Source organism: Cornus florida, unplaced genomic scaffold (genome assembly GCF_030987335.1).
Source record: "Cornus florida cultivar Cherokee Brave unplaced genomic scaffold, ASM3098733v1 CherokeeBrave_3.0.0_Hap2_Chr10, whole genome shotgun sequence".
In the NCBI taxonomy this organism is placed as follows: domain Eukaryota; kingdom Viridiplantae; phylum Streptophyta; class Magnoliopsida; order Cornales; family Cornaceae; genus Cornus; species Cornus florida.
The window spans coordinates 94,144,020-94,162,957 of record NW_026775580.1 but is presented as its reverse complement, the minus strand read 5'-3'; the positions used below and the strand labels follow the sequence as shown (position 1 = coordinate 94,162,957).

General features: G+C 33.5%; 2 protein-coding genes across 2 annotated transcripts; both read right to left on the bottom strand.

Annotated features, from left to right (window-relative positions):
- Positions 1-3,045: 3,045 nt before the first annotated feature.
- Positions 3,046-5,830, bottom strand: LOC132275984 (transcription factor MYB123-like). The gene is made up of 3 exons (XM_059777220.1): positions 5,400-5,830; positions 5,136-5,265; positions 3,046-4,525 (listed from the first exon to the last, which is right to left on the bottom strand). The coding sequence occupies exons 1-3, from the start codon at positions 5,530-5,532 to the stop codon at positions 3,919-3,921; spliced, it is 870 nt and encodes a 289-aa protein (XP_059633203.1). The 5' UTR covers positions 5,533-5,830; the 3' UTR covers positions 3,046-3,918.
- Positions 5,831-13,391: 7,561 nt separating this feature from the next.
- LOC132275983 (stress-response A/B barrel domain-containing protein UP3) lies at positions 13,392-14,470 on the bottom strand. The gene has a single exon (XM_059777219.1). It carries the CDS (start codon positions 14,361-14,363, stop codon positions 13,557-13,559), a length of 807 nt encoding a protein of 268 aa, XP_059633202.1. The 5' UTR covers positions 14,364-14,470; the 3' UTR covers positions 13,392-13,556.
- Positions 14,471-18,938: the final 4,468 nt, after the last annotated feature.

The following is an 18,938-nucleotide window of genomic DNA, read 5'->3' as shown; positions in this document are numbered from 1 at the left end:
AAATGCCCATAATCAAGAAGGATTTATTATACTTTACCCAATTTTAATCATTTGACTTCTAGTTCTCATACTATTATTTTAAAATTATCACAATATTTCAGCGGGACACTAGTGACCCTTACTTGAAAGGTACAATTAAATTCATGTTTTTCTTATGTGTGACGTTAGTGGTCCTTACTTGAATGGTACAATTAAATTCTTGGTTTTTTTTTTATGTGTGGCATTAACGGCCCTTACTTGTAAGATATAATTAGATTCTGTTTTTTTTTTCACATGTGAAGAGATACAATTGATTAGTGACATAAATAATAAAATATTAAAAGTTTTAGGAAGAATTTCACACCAGCATATATTGCGGGTAGTAATGATTAAAATTTTTTTTTTTGGGAAGGTGTAATGATTAAAATTTGTGTTGGATATTTTTCAATGTAAATTTGTGTAGGATATTTGTTTTATTGAAAGATTATGTGATCTAATCACTGGAGCATGAAGGCAAACCGACGGAGTAGTCTATTTATCACGTGAGTAGTCTATTTATCACTTGATGTAAAAATAAAGGATGGACAAAACCTAACCTAATCACAATATGATGATTTGTCCAGGAACCTAATTTTTTACAAATATCAATCAATCATGGATTGTTTATATAATGATGTATGGTCTTATCTAGGCTATCTGATCAAATACAGTTATAGTTAATTATTACTTTCTACATAAAAAGATGGTATGACTTGAACCTAAAATATATGGGTCTTATGGTTTAACGATATTTGAGTCTCACGCCTACCATAACCCAAAAAAAAAAAAAAAACAAAAATCTTTAAACATGCTACATGAGACACGTCTGGAGAAGCATTCTTGGATTAGCATGAAATTAAATTAATTGAAGACAAATGTAAAAAAAAAAAATGTTGATTGCATATACGATGGTTCAGTACTTTCAAATGACTGGCACATTCTGGTAAGAGGCTAAGCCTCGTGAGATTTTGAAGAAGAGAAAGCAAAGCCACGTGAGAGAGAGAGAGAGAGAGAGCGCTCAGGAAACAAAAATTTAACTACAATATATGTCTGGTATCTTCAAATCATTATAGGTATAAAGAAGTTAGTTGGAACATTTAATAAGAGAAAGTTAAGTGTTACAAAGAGATATTTATCCCACATCAAATTTAAATTAAAGAATAATTGCATATGAATGAATGAATATACAATATTACTCGACAACACTTTCTAAATAATGAACAAGTTTCAAGTCAGGATTATCCACCTTCATTTTCAACTTATTATATATATTTTGAGAATTTAATAAGAGATTTCCAAAACTGTGTCCCATGTTCTTTTTCTGGCAAGTCAGGAATATATATATATTATTGTTCATTTTATAATATCATCTTCATTTTCAACTTATTTTCATATATGCAATTTAGGATATTTTTGACCTTTTAAGAAAAAAAGAACATATTTTTTAATCCTAGTCACCAGAGGTGGAACCCTCAGCTTAACTATTTGTGACGCATACCAAGTGACATCATCAAAACTGAAAAGATTTATATATATATATATATATATATATATATATAGGGTTAAGTGTAAAAAATTCTCCCAAACTATTATCCTTTTACAAATAATCCCTCTGAACTAAAAACCGCCCATTTAAACTATTGATTTGTTACAATTAAAGATAAATCCATTACAAAAGACTATTTTACCATTTCTCATTAAAATTTTCACCTCTTATTAAATTATTTTTATTATATTTTCTCTTATATAAATATTAATTATACTATTTATCTTAATTTTATTTTCAGTATCAATTTAACATAAAAATAAAATAAATAGATTTGTAACTACCACTTTTTAAATTGATTAACTTATTATTAAAACATTATTATTTATAATAAAATGTATCATAACCAATTTAAACATTTTTATCGTAAAAAAAATATCTTCTTTTTCATACATTATATTAATGAAAAATTAATAAAATACTTATGAAAAAAATATCTTCTTTTCATGTAATATTCATTAAAAATTAAAAATTTAATTAATTTTTTTAAAATATTTCTACTAAATTTTTTTATTTAAATAATTAATTAAAAAAATTAAAGGTAAACTTATACAAATTTAATAGAAAATATCTCATCAAATTAGTATGAATTTTTTCATAATTTATTTAGATAAGAAAAATATATTAAATGTAATTCAATAAGAAGGGACATTATGGTCATATAATGAAATATAGTATAGTATTTGGGATATGTTGTAACAAAATGAGATAGTTTAGTGAGTTTTATGCATAAAATATAGTTCAAAGGGTTATTTGCAAATTCAAACATAGTTTAAGAGGGTTTTTTACACTTTGCCCATATACATATATATATATATATAACTGGCAATATATATATAAATTCACAGATTAATCAATGTGCTTGGTGTCCTAAGGAAGACAAATTAAATCAAGAGATGAGCATCCTTAGTTCATCAATTTGAATCTACTTTCAAAGATTTTTTACTTTTGATTCCAACATTTTCCATTGTCCCTACAAAACAGAGGACCATTCTTTTCCAATCTCTCTCTCAGAAAACAACTCTTGCAAGTCAGAAGCAATCTTTAATTGTGATGCCACTCCCTACAAAACCCTAGATTCTGTTCAAGACTTCCAGTGAATCTTCAGCAACCACACTTAGTTGCGTGAATATCAACAAAATCTAAGTCCAAAAATACCTAATTCAACGACTTAGTGAGGGTGGTATTCATGAATAATGCGACAGCAAAAAATGACATTAATTTGTCCTCTAAAAATCATGCACCAATTCGGTGCTCCCAAATATAACATAAATAATTTTGACATACACATGAGAAAGTGGACATCAACAATATATTTTGAGAATCTAAAAAATTATCTTTAAAAAATTGTGTTCTGTTATCAAAGGTCAAGATGGAAGTATAAGAAATTGTTAGTCAAAAGATAAAATTCTTGAAAATGCGCAGCCAAGACATTTCAAGTCGTCAATATATAGTTCCAGATAAAATTGTTTTCTGTACACTTTGAAGTCCAGTACCATTCATGGCACTTCAAAAAGACAATGTAATGAACTAACCATTTACAACACATTTGTCATCGATTTACAGCACATATGTACCTTTTAAACTTACATATTTACATTCAAGTTGTGATTAATCGAATTTATATAATTTTGCCCTAAATCACATAATTCTTCTGAGTGGGTGGCGCTTTCACACTCCACGCGCACATTTGTTCTTGTGCTCTGTGCGCACACCTACTCTCATCTCACTCTGCGTGACTTAAATTTTGTCCTTTTTGCACTCCTGCACTCACATTCGCTCCCATTCCAATAGCCATTTTTTATATAAAATAAATTTACTTTACTGTGGCCTGCCTTTGCTTAAACATGCATCTTAAATTAATTTAATTAGAATAGACTGTAAATGACATGAGAGAGGCCGAACAAGTTTTCTGCTCCCTAAATGGGCCTATGGTTTTGAGCGTGTTTTATTCTTTTAAATGGGCCAAACACGTGTTAATTGCACGTACACAAACCCTCCTCTTCCATGCGCGCCATTCTGGTCACTAGGATATTAAACTTTTACTATATTCAGGGCATGACTTCATATAAATACATCTACGCCTGTTACAAGTTAATGAGAATATAATTCATTCAATACACACACACACACACACATATATATATATATATATTAAGACTTATGCCATTATATTATGCAACTCTGATCATTACAACTAATTAAGAGCACTAATGAATATAGTAGTAGTACTAATATCAATATATATATGCATGAAAGAGTAAGCTAGCAGACTAGCTTTATCAATTATGAACCTGTTTATTATCATATATATATATATTTATATATATATATCATTGAATTCATTCAACCTCCTAATATAGAAAAGATGCAAGTGCCTCCAAAGCTTCACTTGGTTGAAGAGGATCATGACTAAAGTTCCAATTTTCTAGCATTGTTTCACTACTTAAATTGTCCAACACCGCTTCATAAGCTGCAGGAAGAGGAAAATCAGAACCAGAAGCCATGTTCCCGCCACTATAATAATCTCCATTAATGCCAGAGCCCCCATTGTCCTCAAATTCCGGGTTAACAACATCTGATTCAAGAAGATCACTGATGTTGAAATCCACCAAAAAATTAGAGGAATCATCCTCCATAACTAGGGAGGAAGAGGACAGGCTGTGGAGCTCCCGAGTGGGAACATAATTATTCTTGAACATTTGATAATTATGTAGGTGTTGTGGGATGATAACTTTGGTGCATCGCACAGCCTTAGTTCGTATCACGGGGTGTGGTTGGATTCTAGTTTGTGGTGTCAATGTCTCCTTGTTTTTCAAATTAATATTAATGAGTTGTTGTTTGGTAGAGTAGTTTTGATTCTTCTGACCCTGCAACATTCTCTTCCTCAAATTGGTGTTCCAGAAGTTCTTGATTTCATTGTCTGTTCGCCCCGGTAGTCTCCCAGCAATAAGTGACCATCTGCAGCGTCCATATATGTATATATATCACCGTGAATCTAATATGTGCTATTATAAAGTGTAAATAATCCATCAACTGAACATCTATTAATTAAAAAATGTTCCCCAAAATATAATTTGGCTCCATTTCAGTCTTCCATATCATTTAGTATTTTAGTCCATTGCAAGTGAAAATTTGGTTTTAAAATTTTAATGAAATGACCTTTAAATTTGTACTATCAAAGTTGGTGGCATGTTCGATATTGGGAGCTTGTGAAGTATGCTAAATGCAAATTAATTAAAAAAAAGAGTAAATTAATTATAGGACTGACTAACATAAATATCAACATAAACCTTGAATTATTAAAGGCCCACAAAAAATGGGTATTCGGACATCAGAGTCAATTCAAAGGAAAATGAGGCATCAGTGATCAATACAAAGGAAAATGACAAATAGTTCAAGAGTACGCCACATTTGGCTTCTTTTTTTTTTTTTTTTTGTTATAATGTGAGTAAGGAATGATGTCATCCATCACTTTTATAAATATAATCAAATTAAATCTTTTATGAAAAAATTAAAAAAAATAGAACTATGGAGTGAGAGTGAGAGAGAGAGAGAGAGAGAGATTTACCTATTACCAAGGAGATTATGTAGTCTGATAATGAGATCTTCTTCTTCCTCAGTAATGTTACCTCTTTTAATGTCAGGCCTAAGATAGTTCAGCCATCGGAGTCTGCAACTCTTACCGCAACGCTTCAACCCTAAAAACACGCCATGTATGGAGCTAATATTGATGAAGTATATATATATATATAGGAAGAAAGAGTACACAATATTATTGAAATAAAAAGTAAGTAGAATGATAAAGCATGCACGCAACATTTTAAATGTGTACCAGCTTTTTGAGGAAGGTCTCTCCATTTGCCTTCTCCATGGATTTTGATGTAATTAGATAGAATCCTATCTTCCTGAGCAGTCCATGCTCCTCTCTCCAGTCCTACTTTCGCACAGCATGGCTTCCTTCCCATTTATTACTCTCTCTCGCTCTCTCTATATATATATATAAAAGATGGAAAGAAGTAGTCTTTGGTTCTGCAAATTACATTAACTTATATAGGAGACCTAGATGGTATGTAAGCAACTTTGGTGTCGGTATAATAAGACTAATTAATTGGGAAGTCTAGTGCCTCTACAGTGTGGGGGTCCCAATTAATAAATACTTAATTTGTACTTTTATGGGAGAGGGCATGATTTAATTTAAAGTTTAGAACTCCAAATGCAACCCACATTCCTTTTGAGAAATTATAATGCATGCATGTAAATGAAATACAAAACATAATTTTCACTCTTTTGCTAGTGCTAGCTTTTTCCCCCCCTTTTTGGGTTGACTATAGCTATATAGGTGGTAAATCTCTCTCTCTCTCTCTCTCTCTCTCATTTGGCATATCATGCACTATTCTACGTGCTGCCATCTAAGTCATAGGAGTACTATTTTGGCTTACTTTTCATTTTCTTTAATTATTCTTAATTCCTCACGAGATGCAAAGGGCTGGGATCTAGTAATGCTTTTCAACTTTAAATGTATACGTTGAGGTCTAGTTCTTTACCGGGATAAAAATGAATATGTGAGTTTTTTGTCCAGATTAAAATGAAAAAGGAAAAATTTCACTACCGCGGTTATTATTCTAATCACGTTTTTTTTTTTTTATAATTTCAATATGTGAGTTTTTTGCCTAGATTAAAGCGAAAAAAGAAAATTTTCACAACCGCTGCTATTATTCTAGTCACACTTTTTTTTTTTTTTAATATAATTTCAGACTTTTTGGTAACGAGAGGAGGAGGTCTGTATGGAGGTATAAAATTGTATATTAATTTGGTTGTAGAAGTCTAGAAAGGGTTATTTTTGACCAAGGTGAAATCCCTCTCTAATATTTTAGAGTACTTTAAACCGAATTTAGTAGGGTTACTCAGCGACCTAGTGTTACGAGAAGTATTTGTCTCACATCGAATTCAGGTGGAAAGTGAAATGTGTATAAATAGATAAGTATGTAACACTACTTAATAACTTACGTATTTGAGTAAATAGGCAAGCGTATACCCGTTATACTTAATTGATAGAATGCCCTACTCATGCACCCAGGATTTATTTATTTTTTTTCAAACTAATCTTTTCACGTCTTCGTTTCCGTACGTTAATTAGGTAGTAGATATTTGTGCGTGACAAAACAGATCGTGTATCTATCCTTCAACAAACCACATGATTCCACCTACTAGTGCAATTTCATTTGAATTAATGCAACAACTACCCTCCTAGCACGAGGTGCCCAACAATATAGAAAAAAAGGTCATGTGTTCATCCAATGGGGACATTTGTGTCTCTAATGAACAACATTTGTGAGTCTTTAAAACGTTTGGTTGAATCTGGTCATTTCTACTATTATGAAATACGGTAGTATATCATTAATTAAGACCATAGCGGACATGTTTCCTTCTCCAATATAATTGGATGCCCCCCCCCCCCCGCCCCCCCCCCCCATAGCGGACATGTTTCCTTCTCCAATATAATTGGATGGCCCCCCCCCCCCCCCAACCCAATAAACCTCTCTTAAAAAAACCATTAGAAGAATATTCTACCGCTTTCTAACTGTAAAAATAAAGTTTGTGTTTATATCCCATTCCATAGGACACGATGACATTATTGGTGGGATTCACATCCCCACACAATTAAAAAAGTGTATCCATTGTTAATAATTTATTCTTCCAAACATAATATATTATTATCTTTTCTTTTATTTGGACCCTTTTTCTTCTTTATTATTATCCATTGTTAATAATTTATTCTTCCAAACATAATATGTATTTTTTTATTTTGTCTTTTTCAAGAAAAATGAACGTTGATTCTTGAAATCGTCTAAAGAAAAGCAAAAGAAAGAAAGTGACGTGTCTTTTGTCATTTTTATTTTTTATTTTTTTATATATAAACTTGCTCTAGGGTTTTAAATCCAAAACCACCTCTTCATAGTAGAGTAAAATTACTGACATTTGACCATTTTCAAATCCTGCAATAATAAAAGTATGGTGTCTTCACCTATCGTTTTTTCACCAATTAAGTGGAGACAAGTGTTTGGGCCCAAGCCATAGAAGGTGAAGTGTGATGGACGGCCCATCCTAACGAAAGACAAAAGATTGGTTTGTAAAAATAATGCACACCTTGTTATATTCGTAATCCTATGACTTGTAATTATTTTTTTTTAATAAGGGATCACCATAGTATTTCAGTGGGATGTATTTTCACTCCAGCTCATATCCATGTGATTAAAAATATTTTCAAGATGGTTGTTGAACTGAAGATTCAATCTATATGACCCAATCACAGATGGTGCAGTCTATTTTACCTATTTGCGTGATGATGTAAAAGTTTTTCCCAGTGGAAATGGAAAATTCAAAGGATGGACCTAACCCCAACCAAATCACACTATCAATTGTCCACCGAGCAAATATTTATCAATCATGGATTGCTTATCTCATTACTTTGTGTGGTCCCATTTAGGCCATCAACATCAAATACAGACAGCTCTACTTAATTATTACTCTACTTCCTATACAGTGACATCAACTTGCCTAATTAGAAAAGACTCAAAAACTTTTTCCACCAAAAACTATTTGTAGAAGAAATATCAATGTCAAAGCACTCCCATTCAACTTTTGTAAAAGAAAAAAATCACCTCGTGAAAACATTTTTCCTCCTTTGTCATTTCATAATTCTTTTCTTTTATACACTAAAATATATACTTGGCACTTCCTGCAAAGCCCATGTATTAGTAATCTAACAGTAACAAACCACTACTTTAATGTCCAAATATGCAACAAAATCACTTCAATCTTCAAATCCCTGTGTTGAAGGCGGCTCACTAGCAGGGATGGCAATTTTATGTGTTAAATCTACAATAACATCCTTTAATATTTTTATATAATTATTAATTATACAAACTACTCTCATAATATTCTTTTTCTCACTTACTCATCAAATCATCTTCGTGTTATAATTAATCACTAAAAGATTTCAACATAATTTTTATAAAATGTTGTAAAAAACACTACCAAGGGATAGAGCATTTAGAACTGAGGCAAAGATGGGAGGTTTCTCCATACTAGACGAGCCCTAACACGTTCTTCAAACAGGGTTACCCTAGTCACCAGAGGTGCAACCCTCTCGTCTTCGTGCAGTTCTGGGTGACTCTCTCTGCTTAATTATTTGTGATGCATACCAATTCACATCTCAGAAGATTCAAAAATGACTGGCTACCTAAATCTAAGATGTAGCCAAGGCCTGCGGCGAAGAATTTTCCACACACAAATCCATACATTAATATACATATATGTAAGCAGACGGGGGACAAATCAGCAAAAAGACACCAAGGAACTCCCAAAGTAGCTGAGATGGCTTGAAATCTTGACTAATTGAAGAAATGGGGTAAGGAACCAACTGGTGGACAAATCAGCTAAAACACACGAAGGAACTCCCAAAGTAGATGGCTTGAAATCTTCACTAATTGAAGAAATGGGGTAAGGAACCAACTGGTTTATTGACTAATACCTTTTACACCGACTGAAGTTTGTCTGAGTCAATTATTAATCAATAATAAACTACTAATTTCAACACTAGTTTTGTTTTAATACTATTTTATATATCTAATCAACCATGTGCGGAAAGAGACTTTTAGTAAGTTATAACCCTCTCTTTCCTAATGATATTGTACCTGTATCTCCACTTTTTTCTTGACAAAAATTAGTGTCTAAGGGATGGTTAATAGATTTTGATAACTATTAATCACAAATTTCATCCTTTAATTTTAACCGCTCTTCTAATTAATTAAGCAACCTTCAAATAATAAGGTTTTTTTTCAAGGCCATTATCCGAAGTTTGCATATGTTAGGAGTAACAAACTAATAACAAATTTAACATCCAATATTATCTTTAGCACCAAATAACTCCTCTAAACCCCCAACAAAAGGTTTTAATATTCTCATTCTAAGGTTTTAATATTCTCATTCTCAGTCCACTATATTTCAGCTTGAGTATTTTACAAGATTGGAAAAAAGTTCCAAGCATAAGCAAACCAAAGTAAAAAAGGATTTTACGAGCTACTCATTATTGTAACTAATGTACCAATCTGGTCAATAGATCATAATTGTAGGCTTCTGCTTTTTTTCTTTTTCTTTTTTATCGAACCACAATATATTTAAATATATACTCCATGGGGGTAAGAAGAAAATATTTTTAGATAATACACCTACATTTTGTTTCCTAATGTGGCAAACACACACACACACACACACATATATATATAACTAGCAATCATTTGTAATCAACTAACCCAAAGCCCCCAGGAACACACCAGCAATACTTTGTTGAATTGTGATTATACAAATATAAATTTGTATGCCCATAAGACCCATCAATAACTAAACCTAAATACCTGATACCATCTAAATCATTGTATTTTATTTTTTTTAATTCACAGATTAATCAATGTGTCTGGTGTCATAAGGAAAATAAACTGAATCAACAGATAAGAAACAGAGATTGGCATCTTCGACAATATAACGAAAACCATAAAATGTTAGCACTTTTTTTTTCCCCTGTCCATAAAATGTTGGTACAGATTGTCCAAATCCCAAGTAAGCACATCTTTAGTTTGAATCTACTTTCAGAATTTCTCGACTTCAGATTCCCATATTTTCCCTCCAAACAGAGGAGCAAATGTCATTATTTTCCAACTTTCTCTCAGAAAACAACTATTGCAAGTCAAAGTCATCTTTAATTGTGATGCCGCTCCCTACAAAACTTTTGATTCTGTACTAGTCAGTCTTCAGCAATCATCGTTAGTTGCGTGGATCGTGAATCTCAACAAAATTAAAGTCCAAATATACCTAATTCAATGACTTGGTGAGGGTGGTATCACGACTAATCCCACCATAAAATGACATTTGGCCATGACTGGCTCTAGAAACCCTCAGTCCACTCCCCCATCCCAAGTCTCTCACCCTTGATACAATTTGATAAGACCTATTATTTGGCCTTTCGTTATCTAAACCCTTTTCCTCTTTTTAAATCGTGTTATTTTCCACAACTTCAAGAGTTAGAACTCTAGATGAAAACTTGAAAAGTACATAAGCCACTATATAATTATATACGGAGTTTAATTTAGGTTCATTCATGTTTTATTTAGGCTAGAATGCTGCAAGTTCAGATCTGTTAATGCTTTCTTGAGATCTAAAGCATGCTGCAATCAGAGATGTTCTAAATATCTAAAGGGACCAACAGGCCAGTTGCCTATACCAAGTTCCTACTTCCCAAAGGGAGGTCAGGGGTTCGAGCCTCAGTGGAGACGTGTGTGTGAGTATCAATTAAGAATATATATATATATATATATATCTAAAGGGTAAAGGATATCATATATATTATGGGTGTGGGCTAGGGTGGTGGCCCAGGATTTTCTTTTCATTAATGGGCCAAAATGTATAGCTCAGGTAATTTTAGATTAATTTACAATTCAAAGTTCCCAAATAATTTTGGATGGTCATCAATATATTTTGAGTATTTAATAATTTTCTAATTAAAAAAATGTGTTTTGTTATTAAAGCTCAAGATGGAAGAATGAGAAATTGTTACTCAATAGATAAACTCTTAGAATATGTGCAGCCAATAAATTTGAAGACGATATATATAGTTCCAGACAATTTAGGTCATACAATAGAATTGATAATAAGAACGTAACAAAATCTGATTAAGTCATTAGTTCTATAAGGCCCTAGATTAGGCCAAGGCCATGGTGTATTATTTGGGCAGGCCCAATACAGAAAATTTATTCATGTCTATCCTTGTTCAAAATTTGTTAGTGTAGACTGTAGAGTAGCCCAAGAGCTACCCTATCTTAAAAACCCGGATCCTCTTCTGTACACTTTGGAGTCCAACACCATCCAATGCACTTTAAATCGACAATGCAACACACTACATCGATGATGCAACACCCACGCAACAACAACACAACATTCATACAACACATTTACATCAAGAATGAACCAACCATGCAACATATTACACCAAGTTGCAACATTGTAACACCATTAAATCAGTGTTTGCATTCTCAATTTCATAATGTTCCATTCTTGATTTAATATTGTTGTGTGGATGCTTTATTGTTGATTTAAATTCCCTGGAGGGTACTTGGCCTAATTGTGCATTGGAGAGGATCCTAATTCCCTATCTAAGATGTTGCAGAAAGATATTGCAAGACATGGAGAGGTTATAATACAAACAGGATCAGTGTTTTGCTACCAAATTCAAGTTACATTAAAGCATTTAATTCTAGAAGATGAAAGATGACAATGCAGAAGATGCAGAGGTAGAACTTATAGTATTTACCCACAAAGAAACGCTAAGGAAAAACGAAAATATAAAGCTATATAGAGAAGGAATCTATGGAAAGAACTAGAATCAGCCTGAAATTTGGAGTGCTGAAAAGTAAAATGGATTTCAAAAGTCCAAAAACTCATATTATATATTTCAGGAACCCCTAAAATATCTCCAAACTGAAACCTTGACTCAACCAGCAGTGACATTCATCATATACAACTCTAAAATCTGATACAGTAATATGTTCCACTCTTGACCTGGACAATAGTCCTAAAAGAAGGGAAATATGAATTCCTTCCATAAAGAATTCCATAGCAAATTTTGATTCCGTGCAACTGCCACATTGAATGTGTAATGATGAAGATTCTACACCAGGCTCAATAATGTCCAAAACAAAAAGGGTGTATAGACCCCATATCTGTTGTATCCCCAGTTTCCTCCAAAATTTCAGGAATATCCATACACCAAAAAGTCTAGAAATCTATATGCCCTTAATATCCTTCCCGCGGCTGCAGAGGAAAAACTCGAAGTCCCAGCTGATGTTCCATTTTAATGAGCCCAAGTGCACACCAATAATTGATCCACTTCCCTGCCCGCTTTGGATATAAAAGCTTTTATGTATTTTTTTCTTTTCTTTTCTTTTCTTTTCTTTTTTTATTTGAAATCCCAACCGCCTTGGTCCCAATTTTGGACCCTAAATTCGACACTTTCTATCTAATTTGTAATAAGGTGCCTTAGAGCAACCCAATGCCACTCAACCAACGGCTAATAGAGATTATGGAAAAAAATTATAGCCTACAAGTCATCCTCGTGGACAAATTGGCATAAAGCAAATCCACAGAAGAAAGAACCCACATTTTATGATATTAACTTCTAATCAAATTATAGAGGGTGCCTTGTATAAGTATGGAAATCGAAGTTTTAAACCACCAAGGGATACCAAATTCTTATAAATATGAATTATAGTTTAATGCAAAACTTCAAAAGAGCAATTCAGACACTTTCGCAAGGTGGCAACATTGTTCTTCCCCAGCCAAATATCTCAAATTCTAAATCAAGAAAAGCTCACAATTACCCTCAATCCAAACACAAAAAAGATCACAGGGAACAACAACAAAAAAAAGAAGAAGAGTATCTTATGCTTTAAACCATCCATAAGGCACCACATACACACACTATAGCAAATATAACACAACATAATCCACTACACAACAACAACACATTTACACATTTTAAAGTTTAAACTAATATAAGTCCACCTAAGGTCTTAATCATTTGGATACCATTATTTTGATAACACACAAACATTCAAGTTCTTTCTTTCGAAGTCAAGGCTGTCCCAGAAGTCCTACTGCTACGACCTTTCACAGAGAACACTCTTTATGATCAAATATTCACATTTCGAATTGAGGCATCATGAAGTATAATAGATTACTAAGTTACTAACTATGCCATCAAATCATCAAATTGACAAACATAAACATAAGTGCATTGAAGCTATCCAACACACAAGGTTCCAACATTGTTCATAACAGGGGAAAAAAAAAATTAAAAAAAAAAAAAGAAGCAATTAAAATTCGTTCATAACAAAGTTGAGCAACAGAAAATATAACCTCGGAATCGTCAAAACCATCAGAGGCTAGCAGATTGGGGCGCCGGAATCACGTAATCGAGGACAATCACGCTCTCCAGCAGATCCCTAACCTTCTCTTTCTCCGCATTCACCAACTCCACATTCGAATCCAACGCCTCCAATTCACTCAATCCAGGAAACAAAGCGATGGAGGCGATCGAAAACCCTTTTGCCCTCGCCGGAGAGAAATTCTCCCCCAAACTGAGCTGATCAATCGATCCGAAACGCTCCTTAATCCCTCCAATCACTCCCAAAATCTCCCCTTTCTCTTTCTCCTCCAAACACTCCTTCAATTTCAAGAACGTGACTCTCATGGCCGAACCGGACCGTGGGACCAACGGACTGGAGAGATCGTCAACGACCCAATCGACGGCCATGATGTCTTCACAGATCGGCCTGACCGATTCGCCGACGACGGCCAAGTGGCTGGGATGTGCCGTATAGGCGTTGAGGTCGTCTTTGGAATTGTATCGGCTGTGCAGCATGTGAGTGAAGGTGAAGGCGGAGGAGCGGTTGCGGAGGAGCGGTCCAGTGGTGAGGTGGAGGACTTGAGGGAGGGAACTGAGGGCGTTGAGGCCGTTGACCATGGCGGTGACTTTGGAGGGGTCAGTGTCGGGTTTGACTTTGAAGAGGACGATGTGTTCGATGATTTGGGTTGACATTTTGATGGACGGTGGTGATCGGATCGTGTTGTAGGGTTTGAAATGTTGGAGAAGAGGTCTGAGGCGTGAGGAGGAGGAGGAGGAGGTGAGTGGAGAAGGTGCAGATAAGAAGTGTGCGACTGCTCTCGGAGTAAGACACACCATCTTTTGCTCTGCTTCTCTTCCGATGATGCTTAGTTGATAGTGATGGGTTGGTTTACTCGCTGCTGTGATGGACCGGACGGTTAGAGTGATTTCAAGCTCGTACCCGGTTTAGCCGGGTCCCCCATGGGAAATGTACTTGACTTTGACGGTGCCTCCGAATGAATGGACCAAAAAAAACAAACGGGCGCAAGCTCGCAATAGGAATTTGAGCCACACTTTTAACAGTTGACTTGCATATATTGAGCCATCATCATATAGGTAACAGAGCCCAATAGACCCGAGACATGATCAGATTGGCGCTTATGTGTGATCACATAGCTGTCATTTTGTGCTTGAAACAAAATCAAATAGGCTTCAGGGTTCTCAACTTTGGGCTTTGAACTATGAGGGCCCATTCTTTTTAAACTTGAGTGATATCACACTTCTTTTTCTTTTTTTCTCTTTTTTCCTTTTTATTTATTTATTTATTTGTAGCATTTCACTTTTAGTAGCATCATTTTATTTTATTTTTTTAACCTTGACAAAAAATACACTCACAAATTCTCAATTTTTTACTTCTAAAAGGTATGAAAATATTACTAAACTACACTATCCTGAATTTTTGTAGCATCATTTTTATAACTATATAAAGTTAATGAATTTTTTCCTTGACAATGCTTAGCTACTCACCGGCGAGTAGCCACACCCTACTCACCCTTATGTGTTCCAATAAAAAAATAATACATCAGCTTTAATAACAAAATCAGCAAAATACTGAAAAACAGAAAAGAAGTTGGATCGACCGGTTTTAATTGGGTAATCACCCTTTCTCTTTTTTCTTGAGTCAACATTTTTGGTGATTTCATACCGTCTAAAAATAATTATTTAAAAATAAATAAATAAAGTATATTTCTATCAAATAGATAATCAAGTTACCTTTGTTCTTATATATATATGCTAAAAAGATAGATGAAAAATATGGTACAACATTCGGTCTTTCTCTCTAAACTGAGCAAAGACAGCTAGATCTCACCATTCTTAATTACTTGATCCACACAGAGAGAAAAAGGCCTCATGGCTTTGCAAAGGAAGCACCTGCATATGGTGTTGCTATGGTGGTTAGCAGCGGCAGCATTAGCAACAGAAGCATCTCAAACAATTTGATCTGACTGTGAAGAATATTGTGGGAACGTATGCATTCCGGAGAGAAGAGCGCGTGGGTTTGGGAATCTATGAAAGAGAGAGAAGAGAGAAAGGGTGATACACACGGATCAATCTGACTTTCTTTTTTTTTTTTTTCCTTTTTTTTTTTCCTTTTTTAAGTATTTTACTGATTTTGTTATTAAAGCTGATGTGTTTATTTTTTTACTGGAACACATAAAGAATGAGTAGGATGTGGCTACTCACCGGTGAGTAGCTAAGCATTGTCCTTTTTTCTTTGTGGTGTTAGATTTGATTAACCTATGAAATCAATCCGATTAGATTGGGATATAAATCAACCACCATTCTGAAAGGAGAGACAAGGTAAAACGACTAAGAAATAGCTATTTATACCTGTAAAATCATTTAGGTTATGTTTTGAAATTAAAACGGATGGAATTAAAGAAAAGTAATTCAAAAATTAAATCAAAATTTTCTTCAATTCTTGCAATTTCATGTCACAGCTAAGGCTTTTGAAAGACCACAAATATTTAGTGCAACATAAGAAACTAGTATATCCATCTTTTTGCCCTGAGAAATGAATTAGTTTGATCCTGTGTAAGCTAAAACCTACTATTCTACAGTTCAAAGGCAAAGACTATTATTAGAAGTGGAGTAAAAAAATAATAACAGGGGCGAATTCCACCGTCACTAAAAGCCCATTTGAGGGTGTTGTTGAAATAAAAAAGCACTTTTATCAATAGAGCTGTCAAAAAATTATGGTAATTAAAAAATATATTAAATATTTAGTGACACATTATAATAAGTATTTTTAATATTAGAATGGTTAGAAGTTTAATTAGTAGATGCAGAAGTCTGACACTCCTAAGTCCACCTAAGATACTAACCAACTGAGCTGTCGAACATTTAGGAGGACCCTTTAACAACCCGACTAATCCCCAAGGACTCGGAAAGGTACCTACCCATCCGAACTGGGTAAGTCACTACAGTAAAGACTAGTCACAAAGAACACCCAGCAAGACTCGAATTCCGGACTTTGGACTTATAAAGTTTCAAAGTTCAATAAATAAACCATTAGATCATATCCGAAATAAATATACCTTTTAATAATTATCAAATACATCTATAAGGCTAAATGAACAAAAAATTTCAAAATAAAAACACTTTTTAGTAACCCATAAGCAATCCCGGACTCTAAATTTTGATATTTTGGTTGCAAAGCCTTTATAAAATGGAACAAGTGCATCTTTTAGACCAAATGGATGTAGCCGAGCTAGTTCAGGTTGCGGGGTCCACACTAACTATTAATTTTTACTTTTTTTTATTTAAATTAAACAACATAAATATTTAAGATACTTTATAAAATGGAACACGTGCATCTTTTAGACCAAAATGGAAGTAGCCAAGCTAGTTCAGGTTGTGGGGTCCACAATAACTATTAATTTTTACTTTTTTTATTAAATTAAACGACATAAATATTTAAGATACTTAATTCTTATGGATTAAATTTAAAACAATAGTAATTTTTTTTTTTAAAATATATCTCGATCCCACAATTGAAATAATATTTAATTGTGCGAGATAATATCACTACCTTCATGGATGACGTCATCAATCATTATGAGAGCATCTCATTACAATACAACTAGGTCAAAACATACATTAATCTCTATAATCACGAATGTAATCTTCTCACAATGAATTGACGTCTTAAATTTCAAATAATAATAATAATAAAATAAAATCAGATGTGACTGACTGAGGTTTAATAAATACATTCATTAATTCGAAACAACATCATTTCTTCAGATTACAACAAATGCGCAATCCGAGTCATCCGACCCTATCCCTAGGCGCGTAATTAAGAAATGAAGATTACCGTAATAATCTACAGCTATGCACGTGTACCCAATAAGTAATAATCAGGCACAACCTAGCGAAGAATAAAGTTATAGCTTCCTCTAATAAGACGACACGTGCAAAGAATTTGTGCGTGGATCTACTTCTTTTGATGTGACCTCAATCTAGAAAACTGCCACGTCAGATAAGGAATCCTATCTTTCTGTGCTCCTGCGCCCCACCGAATCTCAGTGGCCCCCACTTGACCACTTATACTTCATGCACGAACCCAAATGTTTGACCTCCTGATCTTGTTATCCAATGTAGTCGGATACACAGTACACTCTTGACTTCTTCACATCGAGTGGATTAGATTACATCACTCGAATCTGATCCATGGAGCATCGACAAAATCACTGCATGTCCGCCACGTGTAACACAATAAGGAAATCCGGGGATGTAATACAACATCTGTATGTATTGAAGCAAGATTTATTTTACGAAAAAAAGACAATTGAACGCAACAAACATAGGATAGTGCCAAAAGTAGGTAATACGAAGACAGATATGAACATGATGTCACCTTTGTCTTAACTCATTATTTTATACTCTCTCTCTTCCTTTTAAATGAAGATTTATAGAGTTCTTGTGTGACCAAAAAAATTTCACAAGCAGCACTGCACAATTTCAGGTGAGAGAGATTCCACAGAACTAAAGATCAAGTGCATTAGCTTGCTAATTTACAAAATAATTGGAAATTAATTTTAATAGAATTGTTGTTCTTCGAGTTAAATTTGATACTAACAATCTGTTGTTATGTTGGTAATATCATAGGTGTTGAAAAGATTCTGGTTGAAAGGAATTGTAAGATCGAGATTTGAGTACATTTTTGCTCAATTAACACCGGTCAGGATCATTTAGCTAAAAAAAAAATTCTCTATTGCTTCATTTTCTTCCATTGATGAGACTTATTAATTTAGTGTGATTTTTCTTTGTTATGCTTATTTGTAAATTAAATTTAATTAATTTCGCAAAGATTTCCAGATGGAGTACATTATAAACATCTGAAATCTAAGTAACGGAGTAACTAGAAATTTTTGATGTTGAAGATTTGGGAATCTTTTGTTGCTACTTGATTTTCTTTATTTATTGTATGTTGAATCATTAGTCCTGCATGCATAATTGAATGTTGTATATTTTATATGCTTGATTTTAATGTTAGATCGCATTTCCTTAAATTGTGTTTGGTAGTATGAAATTCAAATCTTGCATAAAAATTAGAATTTTAGCTTCAATTTGACAGGAGAAAAGGAATTAAATTTGGCTTTGCATTGTAAAGACATAGAATTAATTTATACAACTTACTCTCACCCACACAAAGAAAATAATTATATCCAATTCTGTATGATCTTATGACCTTTATGAAAGTGAAAGGAGGGAATCAAATTGAAACCATATATTCATTTTTAAGTCGTCATCCACATAATTCTCCTTTTTCACTCTTTTCTATATATCCTACTTAAATTTATTTTTTTAAATCATTTCTTATCAACCTCATTGTCTCTTACCTTCTATGAAAATCAACCTTCCTTTCCT